The sequence below is a fragment of the Meriones unguiculatus genome, chromosome 2 (genome assembly GCF_030254825.1).
Source record: "Meriones unguiculatus strain TT.TT164.6M chromosome 2, Bangor_MerUng_6.1, whole genome shotgun sequence".
Classification (NCBI taxonomy): domain Eukaryota; kingdom Metazoa; phylum Chordata; class Mammalia; order Rodentia; family Muridae; genus Meriones; species Meriones unguiculatus.
This window is the reverse complement of record NC_083350.1, coordinates 92,811,809-92,832,451: the sequence shown is the minus strand read 5'-3', so window position 1 is coordinate 92,832,451 and position 20,643 is coordinate 92,811,809. Positions and strand designations below refer to the sequence as shown.

General features: G+C 41.0%; 1 protein-coding gene across 1 annotated transcript in view; it reads left to right on the top strand.

Annotated features, from left to right (window-relative positions):
• The window catches only part of Polr3b (RNA polymerase III subunit B), a 104,892-nt gene that overhangs the window by 44,860 nt on the left and 39,389 nt on the right, over nt 1-20,643 (top strand). Inside the window, exons 15-20 of the mRNA XM_021656564.2 lie at nt 1,441-1,603; nt 3,598-3,751; nt 7,193-7,267; nt 7,778-7,876; nt 11,942-12,069; nt 18,792-19,001. Of these exons, the coding sequence (XP_021512239.1) occupies nt 1,441-1,603; nt 3,598-3,751; nt 7,193-7,267; nt 7,778-7,876; nt 11,942-12,069; nt 18,792-19,001 (829 nt within the window). The remainder of the gene's footprint in view (nt 1-1,440; nt 1,604-3,597; nt 3,752-7,192; nt 7,268-7,777; nt 7,877-11,941; nt 12,070-18,791; nt 19,002-20,643) is intronic.

Genomic DNA, 20,643 nt, shown 5'->3' with positions numbered 1-20,643 from the left:
AACTGTAAGAAAATTCACATTAAGTTTATTTAGTTTTCAAATGCGTCATGAGTTTGAAGCACTTAAATTCCCCAGGGATCGCTTCAGCCATCGTCCACAGCCAAGTGAACTTTCTTCTCTTCTTAGTTGGGGTTTCTATCACTGTGAGGGTGTTGAAGCCTCACCAGCAGCCTCTCCTGGGCTCTTTTCAGGCACTCTAACCCTACCACATGGTGCCAAGCCTCCCTCCTCTCCATGAGCCCTTTATTTCTGGGGGGTCTACTTCAGCTGAGTCTCTACACCCGCCCATGTCCTCTCCCAGTGCCCAGATGCCCTGAGCTTTCGAAACCAGTACTACCCGGGAAACCCTTACACATCACCAAGTTCGGCTGCCAGCACAGGGTGCAGCTTGGCTTCCTCTCAACCACAGCTTCCTACACTGACCCTGAGGGAATACTCCCAGATTACCTTCCTCAGTGATGCTGCTGCTCTCTTCTTCATCACTGTTGATTCTACAGCTCCAGCTGATACTGAAGACCAGTATCAATTTTCTCAACAAAGCAAAGGTTTCACTTTACTGGTTCTTAATTCAAAATATTGAACAGTCTTGATAGACTCTTTAAGGGACTCTCAAACTGCTCTCTGAAACCTCACAAGCCAGGCCTCCATTTTGTCTATTGATCTCAGCACTCTACAGAACAACCCGCTGAGCTCTGAGCACTAAGTAGCTTTTCCACAATCCTCTAAAAAGCACATAATCGGGTCTGTAATAGCAGTACCTGTTGACTTGGTAACAATTTCTAACTTTGTTAGGGTTTCTGTTGCTGTGTTAAATGCTGTAACTAGAAGCAGCTTGGGGAAGAAAAGGTTTATTTGGCTTATATTACCAGGTCACACTCCATCAATGAGGGCAATCAGTGTAGGAACTGGAAGTAGGAACTGAAACAGGAGCCATGGAGGGGCACTGCGTACTGGCTTGCTCAGCCTGCTGCTTTATACATCCCAGGACCACCAGCCCATGGAAAGTATTACCCACAACAGACCCTCCCATATCAGTTACTAATTAAGAAATGGACTGCAGACCTGCCTACAGGCCAATTCTCTGGAGGCTTTTTTTTTTTTTTCTTCAGTTGTGGTACATCTTCTCAGGTAAGTCTAGCCTGTATCAAATTGACAATAAACTAGTGAGGACAATGTCCTCTCTTGTTATCTGGAGATAACTTCCTCAGGTTAAAGGGCATGCACTTTTTAAAGGTGAGGTTGTTTGTTTGAAGTAAGGGTGTGTATCTGTGTGTCTGCACGTGTGTGTGTGTGTAGGTGTGTGTGTTTGAATCTCCAAGTGTCTCTTTCAAGGTTTTACTCATTTGTATTACCAACAACAAAGTGGTGAGCATTTTCAGATACAAACTGTACAATTTGACTAATGTTTATTCTTAGAAATGACTGTCAATTTTTTGTTAGGCCTGTGGTTTGGTGAAAAACTTGGCCCTCATGACACATATTACAACTGACATGGAAGATGGACCCATTATTAAGTTAGCTGGTAACTTGGGAGTAGAAGATGTGAGTTTATTATGTGGAGAAGAACTCTCTTACCCAAATGTGTTTCTCGTCTTCCTGAATGGTAGGTATGCACTAGAGATTGCCATCCTAGGCCAGTGTTTCTCAACCTGGGGTCGCAGCCCCTTGGAGTAGTCGATGACCCTTTCATAGAGGTTGCATATCAGATATTCATATCATGATTTATAACTGTAGCAAGACAGTTATGAAGTAGCAACAAAAATAATTTTGTAATTGTGGTCACTACAACGTAAGGAACTGTATTAAAGGGTTGTAGCATTAGGAAGGCTGAGAGCTACTATCCTAAGCAAACTTTTGGGAATAGAGAGGGAATCCATTATTTTTGTATTTAAAGCATAAGCATACTTTAGTTCTGATCCTAGATAGACCTGAATTTATTTTTTGTTTTATTTTTATTGAAAATAAATATTTTCCATCAATATATTCTGATTATGGTTTTCCCTCCCTCATCTCCTCCCTGGTCCTCCCCACCTTTTTGCACTTCCAACTCTACAACTTCTTTTCCTGTCTCTTCAGAAAACAAATAGACACCCCCCCCCCCCAAATTAGAATAAAACCAAACCAACAAAACAAAAACAAAAGAAAAAGCAGAAGAAACAGCACACATGGAGATACACACACAAACAAAACCCATAAAAACACAAGCAAGAGCCAGGCACAGTGGCACACTCTTATAATTCCAGCACTCACAGAAGCAGAAGATGTAAGTTGAGGCCAGCCTGGTCTACAAAGCGAGTCCAGGACAGCCAGGGCTACACAGAGAAACTCTGTCTTGAAAAACCAAAACCAAACAAACAAACACAATCACAAGCAAAAGACCATTATGATGAAAAATTGCCCAAACAAATATGAGACAAAAAAATTAAAACTGTAAAAATACCACTGAGGATTTTTTTTGTCTCAGCCATCTACTGCTGGGCACGGGGCCTGCCCTTAAAAGTGGTCAGTATACCCAGTGAGACTCCAGGGGAGAAGCTAAGTTTTCTTTGGAAAGGTTGGTTGTCAATTGCAGATAGCTTGTACAGATCCAAGCCAGATCCCCCCAGCGCTGAGAGGGGGAAGTGGATGTGATCTCCCACTCCTAACCAAGAAGCTGTCTCCAGTAGGCTTTAAAGGGAGAAAAGTAGTACCAAAAACAGCTGAACTTTTGGGTGTGCTACCCAAGATTCTGAGAACACTGCTGAGGTCCAACTACTGCTTTCCATCTATTTGCAGTTGCTAGAACATCCATGGTAAAATAAGCTTTGTGTAGTATCTTGATAGCTACTTAGGTATACACACAGTTCTGCAGCTCACTTCATAGTCCTAAGCCATACAGTACTTAGAGCTCAGCAGCTGTGGGAAAATGGTCTTCTTTGGTTCATGTCTGTTTCTTCCTTCTGCCTCCTCTAAGCCCCCAGAGGCTGGCAGCAGTGTGCCCGCCTTTCTACTCGGTAGCTGTGTCCTGTCTGATGTGCTCATCTCTGGCCATCCTTTCCTCCCGTTCAGGGAGTCTCTAGCCCTCTGTAATACAGGCTCGTGGGGGAGGGGCAGGTCGTCAGCAGGGCAGTCAGCTGCCTGCCTTGTCAGTGTTCAGCAGGGGTTGGTGGTGAGCCAGCTCTCAGTCTGCGTGTCATGCTGTGCCTCTCTGAATCCTAGTGCTAACCCTGGGAGGTGAAAACTGGCATCTTAGTTTCACAGCAGGTTCTGTAGTGTCCAAGGCAGAGTTCTCAGCAGTCTCCTCCACATGACACCTGTGGAATTAATAGGCCAGGCTTCACACCTGCTTGTTCTGGTGTGAAGCTCATGCTCTCCTCACCATGCTGACAGCTGAGGACAGTCAAGTAAACTCTTGGGGAATTCCTCCATCATTATCTCCAAGGCCCTCAGCCCAGCTTTGAGCACACTCTTCCTAGATCTGGCCTGTGGATGTCTCTGCTGTCAGTAACTATGTTCCAGTGACTTCTCATTGCTTCTCAGCATTATTATTGGATGGATCATTTAAGTCAGATTATTTGTTCTTTGTTTCTGACTCACCTGTTTCTTCTCTTTGTCTAGGTAACATCCTGGGTGTCATTCGAGACCATAAAAAGCTTGTTAGTACATTTCGGTTGATGCGAAGAGCAGGATATATCAATGAATTTGTTTCTATCTCCACAAATCTTACAGATCGCTGTGTTTATATTTCTTCTGATGGAGGACGATTGTGTAGGTATGTTGCTGTTAAGAACTTAAGTCTCTACGTGAACTTTTGGAAGAAATAGTCTTCTAGTTTTGAAGCTGCTTTAGCCTTTTTGCTGTTGTTGTTGTAAAAATAAATTTGATTCAGTTTTCAAACACCTTAGAGATTAATGGGAGATATGAAAACTAATGGGAGCTATTTTCTGTGCTCAGAGTTCAGTCTGCCAGGAGAGGCAGAAATAATTACTAGTACAACTAGCTATGCTAGGGGATGGGTACTAGTTGTTGTCTGTTTTACTGGGTATGCTATTTGTGGAAGGCCATTATTTGAATTATTATCTTCGTTTTAATGAGGAACTTGGGGATCTGTGAGGCTGAGCCAGATGCCCAGAGCTAGACTAGAGTAGAATTGTTTTTTTTCTTGATAGTCCTTAGAAGTTGCTTGACTCCCAACAGTCCTGATTTTCACCTCTGTATTCTACCCAGCCTTAAAGTATTCATAGTTATGTTACTTGACCAGAAAGTAAAAGGAGAAAGGCTGAGAAAAACCAAGGAAAATGTTAGGACACAAAAGGAGGTGGTAACAGTAGGAAAGTGGCCCCTTTTGTGCTTATCGCACACAGGTTGAGTCCTCCAGCTGAGTATGCACAGAAATCCCACTAGTATCTGTTCCAGCCCATCTCAGGGTCATGCAGGAACATGAGCTTAAGATCACCTCCTACTCAGCACTCCCTGGATCCTCTTCACTGGCCCAGCTCCTGATCTTTCTCAGTGTTTCTCCTCTTCCCTGGATTCTCATTCCTTCTCTCTCCCTCTCCCTCCCTACCCCTTATTCTTCCTTTATGTATTATATCCCCAAAGCAGTTTCCCCTCTCCCCTAGATCCACTCCTCCTCTGATAATCTTCAGAAAAGTGCAGTCCTCCCATGCATAGTAGTCAGACTTGCCATACCACGTTGCAGTAAGACTAGGCGTCACCCCTTGTGTTAAGGCTGGATGAAGCAAGCCAGTAGAAGGAAAATGGTTTCAAAAGCAGTCAGAAAAGTCAAAGACAGCCACTGTTAGGAGTCCCACAAGATGACCAGGGTCACAACCGTAAACTATGTGCAGAGAGCCAGAGCAGACCCATCCCTGATTGTTGTTTCAGTCTCGGTAAGCACCTATGAGCCCAGGTTAATTAGTTTTGTGGGTTTTCTTCAGTGTCCTTGACCCCTCTGGTTCCTACAATTCTTCCCCCCCACCCCTTCTTCCACAGGATTCCTCTAGCTCTGCCTAATGTTTGGCTGTGGGTCTCTGCATCTGTTTCCACCAGTTGCTGGATGAAGCCTCACAGGTCCAGCTTGAGACCTGTGACACAAGAGGGCTCCCACCCCTGTCACTACCTAGAGGGCCAAAAACCAGAGGCTGAATAATTCAGAGACCCAGGATAGAACCAGACAGGACTGGCAATACAAAAAGAAAAAAAAAAAAGTCAGTGAAATGATTCCTAATGATATTCTGCTATACTCATAGACAGGAGCCTAGCATAATCGTCCTCTGGTAAATTCTTAATGCTTCTAGTAAAGTAATTTTTGCTTGACTTGGTCAGACTTGGTTTCTCTTATGATGTTGCTGAAAATAAGATACTCACATTTGAGTCTTAGCTGGCTACTTCGTGACTGTGTGATTCTGAATATTCCTAAGTTCTTGAGGTCTGGTGTCCTTGGCTTGAAATGTGAATGGTAATGCCTACTTAGGACTGTGCTGAGAAATAACAAGTAGGTTGGGGAAGTGCTTACAGAGAGAGTATCGGGTGCTCACATAGAGCTGCTAACCAGTGGCTTAGGCCAGGCAGGGTGGCTGGTGGCCTTAATTCTAGCAGTTAGGCAGAGGCAGGTGGTGGGGCTCTGTAAACTCCAGCCTGATCTCTGAGGTGAGATCTTGTCTTAAAAAGAGGAATGAACTGGAGGATTAGACAACATGACCTAGGAGGCAGGAGAAGCATTGGCATAGTATAAGCACTTCCTGTTCAGAAGTTTTCATTTTACTCTAAACATTTAATAAAATATATTCTAAAAGAAAGTTAATTGGTTTTTAGAGGTCATTTCATAATATCAGATCAGAGATCTGGCTGGAATAGAAGAATTTATTGAGTACAGTGGCTTCTCCCCTTCCTACTCTGGTTTCTGCTTTCAATTGTGAGCCATAACCTGAGATCCTGGATTGGGGCAGGAGTGGGTCTGTGATTCCTCACCAAAAGCCAGGAGTTGGAGGTACTACTGACTTTTCTTCCCTTCTGTGAGCTTTAGCTTCTCTTTCTGCTTGATTCAAAGTGTTCATTAGTCTTCACATCATTATTTGGGCTTCAGGATAGACACACAAGTGTCTGCTGGCTTCTTGCTCCCCTCAGTAAGAGCTGCTTATCCAAATAGCAACAGCCCTTGATGTTTCCATGCCTCGTGCCATTCTTATTGTGGGTATTTCCTTGTGGTGGTGAAGCCTTCGAGGCAAGTCACCACTGACAGTTACAGGTTAATCTGCCAGACTGCTCTTCCATCTCCCCACCCCCTTCAGTCATTATAAGTCACCAGTAAGGAGGCTGTTCTGTTCTCAATAAACATATAGCCAAATATTCTAAGTCACTTCTCAGTCTTTTTCAGTGATGTTAGTCATACATCAAACCACCCCAAACACCAGGTCTCCACCGAACTCTCAAGACATATCTGTTACTGTCCTCAGTGACAGGTCTTTGCCTGCTAACTCTTGTGGGTATCACAACAGTTCTCCTGTGTTGGGGTTATGTTCTGGGATCCTCAGTGGATATCTAAAACCATCAATAGTACCCAGTCTCAAATGGACCATCCTTTTAATCAGATAACTCAGCCTGCTACTAAATTACTAACAGGTAGGCACCCTTTCAGTGCTGTGCAGCATGAATGCACTAGAGAAAAAGGTAATCCCCTTCCCAGGTAGAATGGAGCAGGGGCTACAGGATTTTACCACCCCTGCCCAGAAGCATACGTGATTGAAAACTTTCTAGACCAGAAATGACTCCAAGGAACTAAAATCACCGAAAGCGCAAAAGAGTCACTGAAGCATGGGCAAAGGAAGACTGCTGTAAGCCAGGTATTCCCGGCGGCAGGCGAAGTGGTGCTTCCGTAATCATTTATACAGTTTTAAGAATACAGCATGGAGATTTTGTCCCCTGTCTAGACTACTGATGGTGATCTTTGTGTTGCCTTTTTATTTAAATCCAAATGATTCTTAGGATAATTGGAGGAAATACTGTGTAGTTTATACATACTCACAGGAATATAGGGTTGTGTGTGTGTGTCAGAGGGTGGCAGAGAGAGAAAGACTGTGCATGTTCATACAGAAAAAACTGTGTGTCCTCAAGCCATCCAGACCAATCTGGCTCTCTCCCCTCTTTTCCACAGTGGTAAACAGAATTGGCTGACATCATTCTTCTATAAGTTATTCTTTTCCCTTTCTAGGCCTTACATAATTGTCAAGAAACAGAAGCCAGCAGTCACAAATAAGCATATGGAAGAATTGGCTCAAGGTTACAGGTGAGTGACCAAAAGTAGAAATTATTCAACTCTTTAAATATGTTCATACTTGCTTTACTCAGCAGTAACATTCTTCGACATCTGCTGTAAGGAAAGTGTATCTTAATCTCTAGTCCATCAGTTCCTCTCTACCAGCTATACCAGCAGCCAGCCATAAATCACTCCTCATGCAGCTGTATTCGTGGGATATTTCCCAACTCAGGCCTTAGTGAAATTCTGTCCATTAAATGCTTCCACCAAGAAAAGCCCTCATAACCATGTTGTTAATGTGGACACTGCATGCCTCATACCACAGTTTCTAAAGTCAGTACTTTCAGAAGTGGGGCCCAGATTGGCAAGAATCAGCCATTAGTGCTTTTATCTTAGTGACGTTGTGACCCATAAGCAATGTGTTTAGATACCTCAGTGTATTGATACTCTCTAGGGATTTGGGGAATAAATGAAAACCAGGATCTTCTGTTGTCATATACAGCACTGCATTAAGTCTCTCTTTTACCAATCTTTTCCCAGGAATTTTGAAGATTTCTTACATGAGAGCCTAGTTGAATACTTAGATGTGAATGAAGAAAATGATTGTAACATTGCACTCTACGAACATACAATTAATAAGTAAGTAAGATTCATAATGACCACAATTAAAACCCATCTGTCCATGGAAAGTACTGTCTGCTTTCACTGTCTTGTTCAGATCTTCTGGGAAACACGCTTGTGAAGGTGCTAGTTTTGGAGAAAGCACCCTGTCATCTGTCCCAGTGAAGTGCCACAACGTCGCCAGCGATGAATCTTTGGATTGAATTATCTCTGTAACTATGTGATACTTAGTGTATACTTTTAAAAGGAAATTCCCTCTCCAATTTTAATATCCAGCTACTAAGAACATGGAGCTAATGAGTCAGCATTCGTAAAATAATGTTTGTCTCTCTTAGCTAGGATTTTGCCATTGGATATCTGAAATCTCATTGTTAGAGAAGGAATTCCACACATAGTATGGTATAAAAATATCTCTGAACATATGTGCAATGTAAACTTGAGATGCCAATATGTTCATAATGTTTCTCCTACACAGTGGGATTTCAGAAGCATCTGTGTTCCGTTTGGGAGACATTAGAGGACAGCTGCACAACTGCTCTGTTGTGCATGTCATTAATGTACCATTTGCCTGAGGCTGGGATTTTTGCAGTTATATTGTTAAAAGGGAGTTTAATAATCATACTTGCTAATTGTTTCTATCTTCAATCACGAGCAACTAGTTTTTTCTTTCTGCTACGAGATGAAATATATATTTATATTATAAGTTGATAAACAGTGCTTTTTAGTCAGAATTTTTAGTCCCTTTAGGTGGTGAGCTTTTCAAACTACTTTTACTCTCTACATTTCAAGAACTATTAGAGAACTGTTTTATAATGGATTTTTTTTTTTTTTAAGAACTGGGTCTCACTATGTAGCCCCTACTGATCTAGAACTTGCTATATAGCCCAAGATGGCCTGAGACTCACAGAGCTTCTCGTGTGTTTGTCCCCAAGTACTGAAATTAGTGTGTGCACCATGTCTAGCCAGTAGTACACTTATAAATGACAGGTACATTCTTTGTGGTTTTTTAGCTCTGGCTACTCTTACTTGTCACATGACACACCCAGGGCTGAGTTTTGTTCACCACCTCCATCTTCCACTTAGTCCAGGCTCTACCATTGCTTGTCCCTAAGAGCTCTCCGTGGTTCTCAGACGCCCTACAGACATCGCTGGGCTCCTAGCATTTGCTCACACTTGCTTCTCATGTGTGTTCACCTCCCCTAACCTGCTGTGGCAGCCTTCCTGGCCTCTCTTCAAATGCCTAGACACTGATGGCTCCTGTTTCTCCTTTCATGCACTCAGGTATCACTTTGTTGTGAGCCTCTGAGTAGCCACGTGTAAAGCAAACACACATTTCTTTCTACCCTCTTCACTGCAGGTCCTCGCTGCCACACAGTAAAAATCTCACTTATTTTACTGACTTATTTGTGTATTGCATATCTTGCTGCAATAGGGCATTATGAAGCAGGGTGTGCCCAGTCACCAAGATACTGTAGTGATAAAATTCATTTTATTTGGAAATGATAATTCTATTATTTTATTCATCGACAAGATGTATTTTTAAGTGTAGATATCCATAAATTTAAAAAGTGAACTTAAATTTGGGGTGTAACCCAGTTGGCGGAGCATATACAAAGCACCTCATAAAACCCTAGCACCAAGTAAAACCAGGAATAATGTCAGGCACATTATTTCAGTACTTAGGAGTGTGTGAGTTTGAGGCCAGCCTATCAACATAGTGTGTCTAGAACACCAGGGCTACAAAGTGAGATTCTGTCTCAAAAAAAAGAAAGAAAAAAATTCAATAAAATAAAACTTGGTTTAGTGATACATGCCTATGTTCCTGTCACTCAAGAGGTAGTGGCAATAGGATCAGAAATTCAAGGTCACCCATAGTGACTTTTGCTCCGTCCTGTACTCTGTGAGACCCTGCCTCAGTGAACAGAATGAACCTGCATTCTTTCCCATCCCACCAGATTCCGCATTCCACAGTACCCTGAAACTAGCTGTCTACTGAGTGCTTTCTAAGTGCACACTGGTGTATTCGTGACCCCACAGGGTACACGTACAGCGTGATAGGAGTGTGTTTATGCATTTTAATTGATTGTCCTATGAACACCTTGTTAGTAATGTGACTGCATTATTTGCCATACATATACATGGGTATAAATATATAATATTTATAAAATTATATATAATATTAAACATATAATATATACATATAAATATATATTTGATTTAGCTTATATATATGGGTATATATATTTGCTTTAACTTGTTCTCTGCTGGAATTTAGTGGGTTTATTTTAATATCAAGTACATGTAAGTAAAATCTCTCATTCCTGTTCAGGGTATACAGTGGTTGTGATTCTAAAGGAAGTAATTTTTCTTTTTTATAAAATTAAAATTCAGAGCATTTAGATGTTCAGTATTTATGAGACACTACATAATCTTAAAAAGTCACTGTTTTGTGATAAAATAAAAACTTTGTGTTTGACCTAGGATCTCATACATGCTAATCAAGCTCTTTGCCACTGAACTACATCCTCTAGCCAAACTTTTTTTTTCTTGTGTAGAAAATACAGCTTTAAACTATGCTTCTTAAAACAATAACAATAAAAACACCTAGACTGATGCCTCTTAAACAAGCAAGCTCACCTAGACCCTTTCCCTGCCTGCTCACAAAGGCTTTTGTCAGATGGAAGTTTCCACTGGGTCCCAAGAAAAACACTGTTCTTCCAGCTTACAGATACAAGGAAAGCATATCTCCTCCGGAGCGGAGACATAGTGCTTACTGTGTGCTCAAGGAATAGGTGAGGAGGTAGAGCTCTTTTACCAGGTACCTTACAACTTATGTTCCACAGTCAGTATGGACTGCTTTCCCAGAAATGGCCTCTCCCCTCAGGTGCTGTGAACCATCGAAATGTCTGAGGTTCTGTTTCATGGACCCATGAATTAGAAAACACAGGATCACTGCATGTATCCTGAATGTGATGTGTGTTACTGAGTAAAAACCCTTACATATTCAGGCTGCTCTCTCCCAAAAGCAAATAAGCCCCAACCTGACTTTTCTGTAGAACTGTATTATGAAGTAACCAACTAGTCAGATACCTATGACAGGACTGTCCCATAGCAATATAATGCGAGGTACTGGTACATACTAGAAAGTAGCCATACGAAGAGGAAAATGATGACTAATTAATTATTATTTTGGGAAGGGATACTGAGAATTGAATATAGGGTGTCACACATGCTAGGCGGGTTCTTTACCACCTAGCAATTACTAGCCCTTAATTTAGATGCTTTTATTATCCCACTGTGTTTAAAATACTGTTACCATGTCATGAATATTTTTAAATGAGATATTTTACATTTTTCTCATACAAGTCTTTAAAATCTTATGCACACTTAGTAGCTAAATTTCATTAGAAATGCTAAATCTGATAGAACTTTCACAGTCAAATAGGTAGATTCACAAATGTAAGTTGTCTGAAATATAATGATAGCTTAGAATAAGAAACTGAATTATTTAAATTTAAACCTGAGTTAAATTTTAAGTTCCTTAAAACTGGGTAAAATCTAAAATTCGTTTCCTCAGAATCCTAATGTTTGAACTGCTCAATGGTCGCAGTCAGCTAGGGACTGTGGCACTGCTCTGCATAGGTTGTACCTCCTCACTTTCAACGAGATCTTTTTCTTTCCCCACATGTGAGGCAGGGTCCTTATTGACAGAAGAAAAGGCAAGCTCATGTGGAAGTTACTACAATACCATACTTCTGTGTTTGTCATAGAAGTTTCTTTTTATCATGTATCACTGATACATGATATTATGTGTATATTATGATAATGATAATGTTATGTAAGAACCTTTTTACTGTCTCCCTTCTTTTATTTTCACCACTGATAAGATTTTTTTTTAATCCAAAACAGTTTAAATTCTTTCATGCTTTATTTCAGCATGCTTTTATTTTACTAATTTCCCTAGCATCAAAGTTTATTATAAATCCCCTGGGAACCTAAGAAATAGTATCTTTTATATCCTTAAACAGACACTGGTTTTACCACTTTATGCCTAAACTGCCTAAATCTTCATTAACTTGCCAGAGATACCACCCACTTGGAGATTGAACCCTTCACTCTTCTTGGTGTTTGTGCTGGCCTTATCCCATACCCTCATCACAACCAGTCACCAAGAAATACCTACCAGTGTGCTATGGGCAAGCAAGCCATGGGTAAGATTGCCTTGTTAAACCTGCTTCTAAATTGGATGGAGAAAGACTTTAATCTTTATCCTCTGTACTGTGTGTTTGGGCAGTTGAGAAGCCAGTGACACCCGGGGGCTGCTAAGCTCAGAGAGCCTGTGGAGCTGTGATGCTTGCTGGAGACCTCCCTGTCTTGCGCTTAAATAAACAGGGAGATCTTAGCTGGTTGCTTTAGCCAACATAGTTGCACATAATAAATTTTCCATAATTATAAGAGTGAGTATAAACATCAAAGCCCTGAAAAGTGTAAGTTAACCAAAAAAGACGGGCGAAAGAGCAGAACAACCAGAAGCAAAGGAGTGAGGAGGTTTGCTGAGTAATCCGCGTACCTCGGTTGTCTGCACCACGGGGTCACTATTCTTGTAGTTGCTGTTGTGTCTCTTAACACTTATATCCATTTCCAAGTCCATTTCTTTCTTCTCCAGAGTTCCCTTCCCTTTCACCTTTCTATTAATTTATCTACCCATCCATCCACCCATAACATTCACTAAGCAAGACTGGCAGTCAGGTGTGGGGAGAAGGAGCCTGAAAACAGACTTCAGAGAGAGCTCTCTGTGTACGGAGTTTCCGTTCAGTCGGAGACAGGCAGATTAGACCAGAAGGCAGGACCTGGGACCTGAGAGGGAGAAGAGTACCTGTGAAGGTGGGACTGTACTGAGTCTTGAAAGGGAAGCATCATTCACAGAGGAAAAATGACATCTCGTGGCAGTCTTGGTAAGTCTCTGTAGCAAGATGTAATGATGTCGAGAATATGTGCTACATGGAAGAATGTGTGCTGCGTGGAGAGTAAGTATGATCCATGGAGCACTGTGGAGAGTAAGTATGATCCATGGAGCACTGTGAAGGATAAGTATGATCCATGGAGCACTGTGAAGGATCCAGCTCCTAAACAAATCTTATGGATTTGTTGAAAATGTTTTCAACAAATTAGTTTACTTAATGAATTTTCATCCCCTGTATGGCATGTCTTTTCTAATCTGAACAGCTCCAGGAGCTTCACTTTGAAAAGCTGTGAGTTCTGCTTCACCTCGGTTAGCCTCTGTCCCTCTTCCAGCTGCAGCTGGACAGGAAGAAACCCTGCTTCCTCCCCACAGCAGGAAGGAGAGATATTTCTTCCTCAGTCTCATGCCCTTTGGCTGGCTATGGAGAGAGGAAAAGCGTATTGTCGTGCCACCATTTACCTGAATGGTGTAACGCCTGGACAGTCGGGAATAACTCCCAGTGGGAAAATCTGAAGAGCAGCTCATCAGCTTCGCCTCCTATTCATCCTCAGCAGTGTAGGCTGATGTCCTGCCTATACTCCTGACTTGCTAACAAGTTGAAATATACAGTACCGCACCCTGTGTGCTGTGAAAGGGCTATCACTTCTTTTGAGTTTACCAAACCGTTTGTTTCATGATGTGAATCCTGGCTGAAACAATACACCTTTTGTGTAGAACCTTCAGCAGAATTAACAGAAGACTAATCACTGCATGACTAATGCCTCTCGTTTTGTTTGAAGATACAAACAGAAGCGACGGCCATCTCCTGTTAGTGAAGCCGTTTTAAAATAAAGAAGCGACTCAAAAGAGGAGAAAAATATTTTTATCACAACCCTCCCCACTCCCACCTCCTCCAAAATTGAAAACCCAACCTTTATTTTGTGGCCCCACACGTCTGAAGCGCCGGGTTAGTTACCACACACAGTTAAGCAGGATCAGTGTGCACAGAAAGCCAATTCAGTGTCTGTAGAGTTCTTTTGTAGTCTTGTGTGTGAAGGTTTTTTTCCTCGTTTTGTTGGGAGTGTCATTTGCAATTCATTGTCTGTGTTTTCTGAGGTTGGTGTATTCAGCTGCTCTGACCCTGGGTCCTGCACATTTAGCTCCTTGGATACAATCCTCTGACGTTACTGCTGACGCTTGCAAGACAAAAGCCACAGAATATCTTAAGTCATATATTAAAAAAAGGGGCTTTGTTACTGTTTGTTATTATAAAACACACCTGACCAGGAAGGGAAGCATAGAGAAGTGCGTTTAAAGTTGGCACATGGCGTGGCCACATTGCCCTTTGACACTGAAGGCGCTGCAGGAGCTGCAGGAGTACCTAGGAAGGTCTGTGTGAAAGACAGAAGGAAAAGGTCAGTGAGAGAGAGCCCATAGCAGAGACCCAGGTCTGAGGCAAGTCCAGTCCTTTCAGCAAGACTGCTCTGCATCATTTGAGTTTCCTGAGTCCTGGCAGCTGGGAACTAAAAGCCACTTTAAAGAGGATACATTGCTGAAGACTCTTTTCCAAAGTAATGTTTTACTTGTTATTTGTCTGTTAGTCCATGTAGAAAGTGGAAGACAGTAGTCTAGAAGTGGCTCACTAAATATTATAGCCAACCTGCAAGGTTTGCTGTGTCCAGCCCCTGCCCTTTCAATACCAAACCACCGTCCCTCAGAGAGTGAAACAGAAGCTCCACAGAAAAGGACCAGTGGGAACCACAGTAACTCAAGAGCTTCAGCTTGCATATCAGAGAGCTAATCTAACAAGCTGCCTGCAAAGATGCTTCTTAAACCGCAGATGCTTCAAAGTTATTAATGGAGTCCAAGTGCCATATAGCATCTTCCTGCTACCAACACCATCTCACTTCAGTGTGGCTGTCGGTGTCATGACGAGGCTCAGAATAGAAAGTCAGGTAGATAGATCCCGGGTAGTGGTCAGTCCCCAGGGCTCTCTGAGCCCCTGCTGTGTCCTGGAGCTGCAGTGTGTGCTGAGACTGAGTTCAGAGTCTCACTCTATCCTGTTTTACTAGCTGTCCTCTAGAGCAACGCTTTCTCCTTTCTCACTCAGCCGGTATCAGCAAATTAATGAATATGCATCATGGACCTCCTCCAGCCCTTCCCCCTTCAGCTCTAAGTTACTAAGACTGGAAAACAAAACAAAACAAAAAAACAAACTTAGGAGTTTGGACAGCTTCTGTTCTTGTCTTCTGTTTCTTCTTCCAGAATCTGTTTCTAAGCAGACTATTTCATCCTGTGTTTAAACAGGAGTGGAGTGTCCTGGGATTGAGATATTTAAAAGACATGATGTTCAAGATTCCTCACAAATTTGTTACATTCCACAACTCTGCCCCACTGTTTTGCATATCTATTCTTTATTTGTTTAGGAGTAAAAAAAAAAAAAAAAAAAGGGAGAAAAGCCTTAGCCACTTTTGCATGAGAGTTTTTTTTTTTTTTTAATTCTGTTGATTTAAGGGATTTGTTTTTAGTTTGTTTTGTTTTGTTTTTAATACTATAGCTGTTCTAAATGCTTCAGTTTTACCTGAAGTCTTTCTGGGGCTTCAAACACCCCTTTGCTAGACTCACTCAAGTGGACAAGGTTACTGTGTGTTCAGCTTCTATGCTTTCTGTTAGTTCTAGTTTCCTTAGAGTGATAGGAAATGACTGCTTTGGTCTAAAGTTAGTATGTAGGTTAGAACTTGAGTGAGATGGGTGTACTGCAAGGTGACGCTGACTGTCAGTATTACTGATGCCAGTCATAGTAACTGCTGCCACTTACTGAGTACCCATGGAGGAGGGAGTCTTGATGGGCGTTGAGCCCAGGGCTTCATTATTGCCAAACATACGCTCTGCTGCTGATCTGTTCCCCAGACCTCCCAGTTTTTACATGCATTCATTTTTTTAAGCATGATAATGATCCTGTGAGGCTTGAGCTTTTCTTTCTGAGAAGAAAGCTGAATTCCAGAGTATACCTCTGGAGTTCATACTTATACCACAGTACGCTGTATCTTCAATGGAATCTCTAAAACTCACCAAAGTTCTTCTCTGCCGAGAGTCACTTCCCATAGTTCCTGAACTTTGTGGCCTGTAATCAGGCTGGCTTCTCTACTTCATTATAGATTATAAACTCATTGAAGATAGGAACTTAGTATATTATTGTATCCTTGTGCCTAGCCAGCTTAGTAGGTGGTATCGTAAATACTTAATAAATGTTTCTGGAATAATGAGTAAGTGGATGGATGGTGACTGACTCTCTAATTTAGAGCTGGGTTAAGTGGCATAGGCCTTTAATGCCAGCACATGGGAGGCAGAATCAAACAGATCTCTGTGAGTTCTAATATAGTTAGTTTTTTGTCTCAAAATGAATAGAGTGGAGAATTTTTGAGAAAAAAAAAATCCAACATCAGTCAACTCTGGCCTCCATACATACACATATGCATGTATAACTATACACATACAAACATACACGTGCATGTGTGTATATATACATATATACTTACGTATATGTATATATATTCATGTATATATACATGTTCATGCACAGAAACACACACAAAAGAAGGGAATTTTACAACAAAAGAGAGTAAACTAAGGAAATAATACAACCTGATTCTGATTTATTATAAAACTACAAAAATAAAGACAGTGTGATATTGATTCAAGAGCAGAATTAACAGTTGAGAAGGAGATACATTACGGCAAAATGGGGCAATGGAAGCAAACCACAGCTCATAGGTGTCCTTTTGTGTTAGCTGCGTGTGTTATTTCTGCCAGTATCTTTTGTGGTGTGCCTTGTACATGCTGGGCGAGTGCTTCCCCTGGGCTACAGGCCTAGGCCTGCAATGCTTTTTAAGGAAACTGAAAGCAGCAGTAAGAACATTTTAGTTTGACCGTGTGCTTACATAGGCAAGCCTTCTGAGTTAATTTCTTTAGATAGTTAATAGCCATAGGGATTTGATGGTATTGTAATATAGAAATCTTAGTTTATGTATAATGTTTTAATATACACATCCGTTATGCTTCTAAAAATTTTCCAGTGAGTCATAATGCTTATGTGCTAAATGATTTCTTTGTCCCTCCATATAGTGGTCAGAAGCAATGCTGGCAAATTATGTTCTGGCTTGAGAGCACAGTTTCTAGCAGGATCAGGCTCCATGGCCATTGTTGAGAAAGACGGCCATTTATGTTTCCCTGCTGCATGATAATGCTTGTGTCGGTTTCAGAAGACATGTTTTGGTAGCCTGGTGGGACATTGCCTGAACCCTCAGCTCAAGCTGAGTAAACTACACAGTTGGAGCTGAAGTCACAACATGTATTTTATATGGTTTCACAGAAAGACATAAGCTCATTGTCTGTGAACCATGTCCTGATCCCTGCAGCAGTAGTCTTAGGCTAAAGCAGTTAAGTGCTCACTGTCAGGTGATTGTCCAGTTCATTAGTTGTCACTAAAATGACCAAATTGCAGTTCCTAATGCAGACCCAACAAAAGGTCCATGAGGTTCGTCTGACTATTGTCTTTCAGCTGACTTGGAAAGTTTTGTAAAGATTTAAAAGATTTAAACACAGATACATACATACTCTATTAAAAAGCTTGAGTTCTTCACCTTAATTCAGTTGACATTTCCTGAGCAACCATAATGAGCTCCTCACTCTGCAGTGTGCCTTCTGCACAGCTCTTGTCATTGCTTTTGGTGATGAATGTCAGGGAGTGACTTTTTTTTGTGTTTTTTTTTTTTTTTTTTTTTTTCTGCTCAAGTAGTTAGTTTCAGTCCTGAGTTAAGATTGCTATTGTTTTTTGTTTGTATGTTTGTTTGTTTGTTTTTTGTGGTGCAGGGGGATAATGATGGGGATGGAACACAGATGATTTAGTAATAGAATGCAGAAGTTAGAGGAAATAAATCACAGAGCTTAGATATCTATTCACACTTTGGCTTAGCTCCATACAGTGGTACCTAGGGGCTGGTGAATATGTGTCACCAGAGGGGCACATTCATGAAACAAGCCAAATGTCCTTCCTATACTAACAAATCACCTCAGTCATTCACAAAGTGAAGAAATGCTCAGGCATTAAGGGGATTTCCGTACCTGGCATGTGCTCTTACAGAGGGGCAGGTCTCTGTCTTCTAGTTTATAGTCTCTGTTAGAGTCAGCTGTGTATCCATGAGCTCAAAAGATAGACTCTTCCTCAAGAAGGCCATAGATATCACTCTTACAGTGAGTTCAGTTGTAGTTGACAGTAACCCAGTAACATACCCTTCTAAGGGCTGTTGGCTAAGCTAGGCTGTTTCCTTGCTCCTCACCCCAGCTAGGCTCACTTTGTCAGGAGAGGAGACCTGGCCTTTACTCAAGCGCTGCTGGTGTTTGGTATCGGTAGATGTTTTTTGCTGCTTCATAAATAAAAATTTAGCAGATCTACTCTTCTCTGCCTTCACTTGAATTCTTCTTTCTTCATTCCATCCCTTCTTTTCTTCCCTTTCTTTTACATTTAAAACTTCTGCTGTTGTTAATTTATGTATGCCCGTTGTGCAAGCTCCTGCATGTGAAAACCCAATATTGTTTTCACATCATCTTAACAGAACCGAGTAGGTCTGTGGACTTAATTGTGAAATGAACCAGTAATAACTAAAATTGTGCAAATAGGATAAATTGCATTTACCAAGTCCAAAAAATTGAAATTATTTAGATTTTTATTATTTTGATTATCTTCTTTCTGGGATTTTAAATATTAGTAACTTTTCTCACTAATATTTAAAAACCTCAGGAAAAAAATAATCATAGTAATGAAGTTGTTTTAGAAATCAATAGCTTCCGTATGGGCATTTGAAATGTTTAACCTGAGATTTTTTTTTTTTTTCATTTCAGTTTAGCAAATTTAATGTATTTAAATTAATTGCTACCTGATTATTCTGCAGGATGTAATGCTTGGTTTTGTTTTCTCCAATAACAATCAAGGTACCATTGGATACAACCAGCGAAACAGAATTGATACACTTATGTATCTACTAGCATATCCACAAAAACCCATGGTTAAAACAAAAACAATTGAGCTAATAGATTTTGAGAAATTGCCAGCGGGACAGAATGCAACGGTTGCTGTGATGAGTTACAGTGGCTATGATATTGAAGATGCTCTTGTTTTGAACAAGGCCTCTCTGGACAGGGGTAAGTCAATTCTCAGAGCTTTAACACCAGAAGTACTTTTTTGCAAAGTTAGATATAGTGATGATTATAAACATTACTTGGTGTCAGAATGCAGTTTTAAGTTTCAAATGATTTGAACTTTATACACAAAGTGAAGCTGATATATATTTTTTATTTAAATTGAGAATTTCATATATAAGTATTATATTTATATCATTCCCACCCCTCTTCCTCCCTCATTCATTACCCCATCCAAATTTATAACTTCTTTATTGTTTTGTGCACACACACACACACACACACACACACACACATAAAATGTCTGAGTGCATTTACTGTCGCTTATGTGTTTAGGGCTGACCACTTGGGATTGACTAACCTCTCAGGGAGCTTACTGTTAAGAAGACTGATTTTCCCTCTCTCAGCTGTTGATTGCCTGTAGCTCTTCATCTAGGGGCTCTAGGGGTAGAAACTTGCACGTTGCCCCGTCTACCTTGGCATATCAACTAGTGCTGTTGTGCAGCTCTTGCTTAGGCAGCCATTTTGTCGTGGTCTCCTGTGTGCAGGGCACTGCCATGTCTAGAAAATTGTAAGACCTGTTACACTTTTGTGTTGGTTTTGTTTGCTTGCTTTGTTTTAAATGACTGACATTTAAATAATTATTAAATGTTTAACTTCAGGATCCCTATTACTTCATTGTTTTGGTAACTTGAACATTTCTCAAAGAGAAAAATTAATTTGGGGTTTTGTTGTTGTTGTTGTCTTAATATCTCTTATAATACATGCAGCAGTAAACGTGTTGAGAGCAGGTGGAAAGGCTATTTGCAGCTCATCTGCACAGTCTATGATACATTTGTTAGCCAAATGTCAAAAGCAAGGAATGTACAAAGACAAACCTTATCTTGTGGTTGTTGTGGGTTTTGTTCTTCTTCACTCTGGTAGCATTTACTTCCACAGGTCAGCACTGTATGACCTAGCCAGCACCACCTGGTCGGCAGGCTGACTTCTCTATTCAGTCTTGAGCTCCTTCCCTCGCTGGCATGCCCACGATTTCTCCCCTTCCCTCTCTCCAGTTGCTAGGCAGCCATAATAGTACTCGTAGACATGTGTCACTAGCATTAATGCTGGCTGCACTGAATTTATGCCCCTTTTTTCTCAAATGACAACAGCCATGCTTTAAAACTAGATATTTTCCTTTCTGATTAACTGGTAACGTTGATGTGGCAATCTGAAGACTTTCTGATGTCTATCAGAAACACAATTTAATGACCAGAGTTTACCTCCCTGCCCCCACTAGCTTTTAAGCTTCCACATATAAATAAAATGTCTATTTGCACTTAGAAGAAACTATGTGGTGATTTTTTTTTTCAGTTTAGATTCACATGTACTGCTGCATGTTACTGTTAATGGCTGTCATATCACAGCTTCAGATCATGTAATATTTGCAGAGCAGCTGGCTCTCCGGGCACGTTTACTGTGGTACCACAGGTCATGGGGAGCTGTGATGACGAACAGTGCATAAAGATTCACAAATTACCCTATCTACCTTACTTTTTTTCCTTCATAGTCACCCTCACATTTAAAAGAAAAGGGGGCAGGGAACAGATGTGTTTCCCTTCCTGGAGAAATAAATATTATTTGCTGACTTGCTTAGGTCTAACCA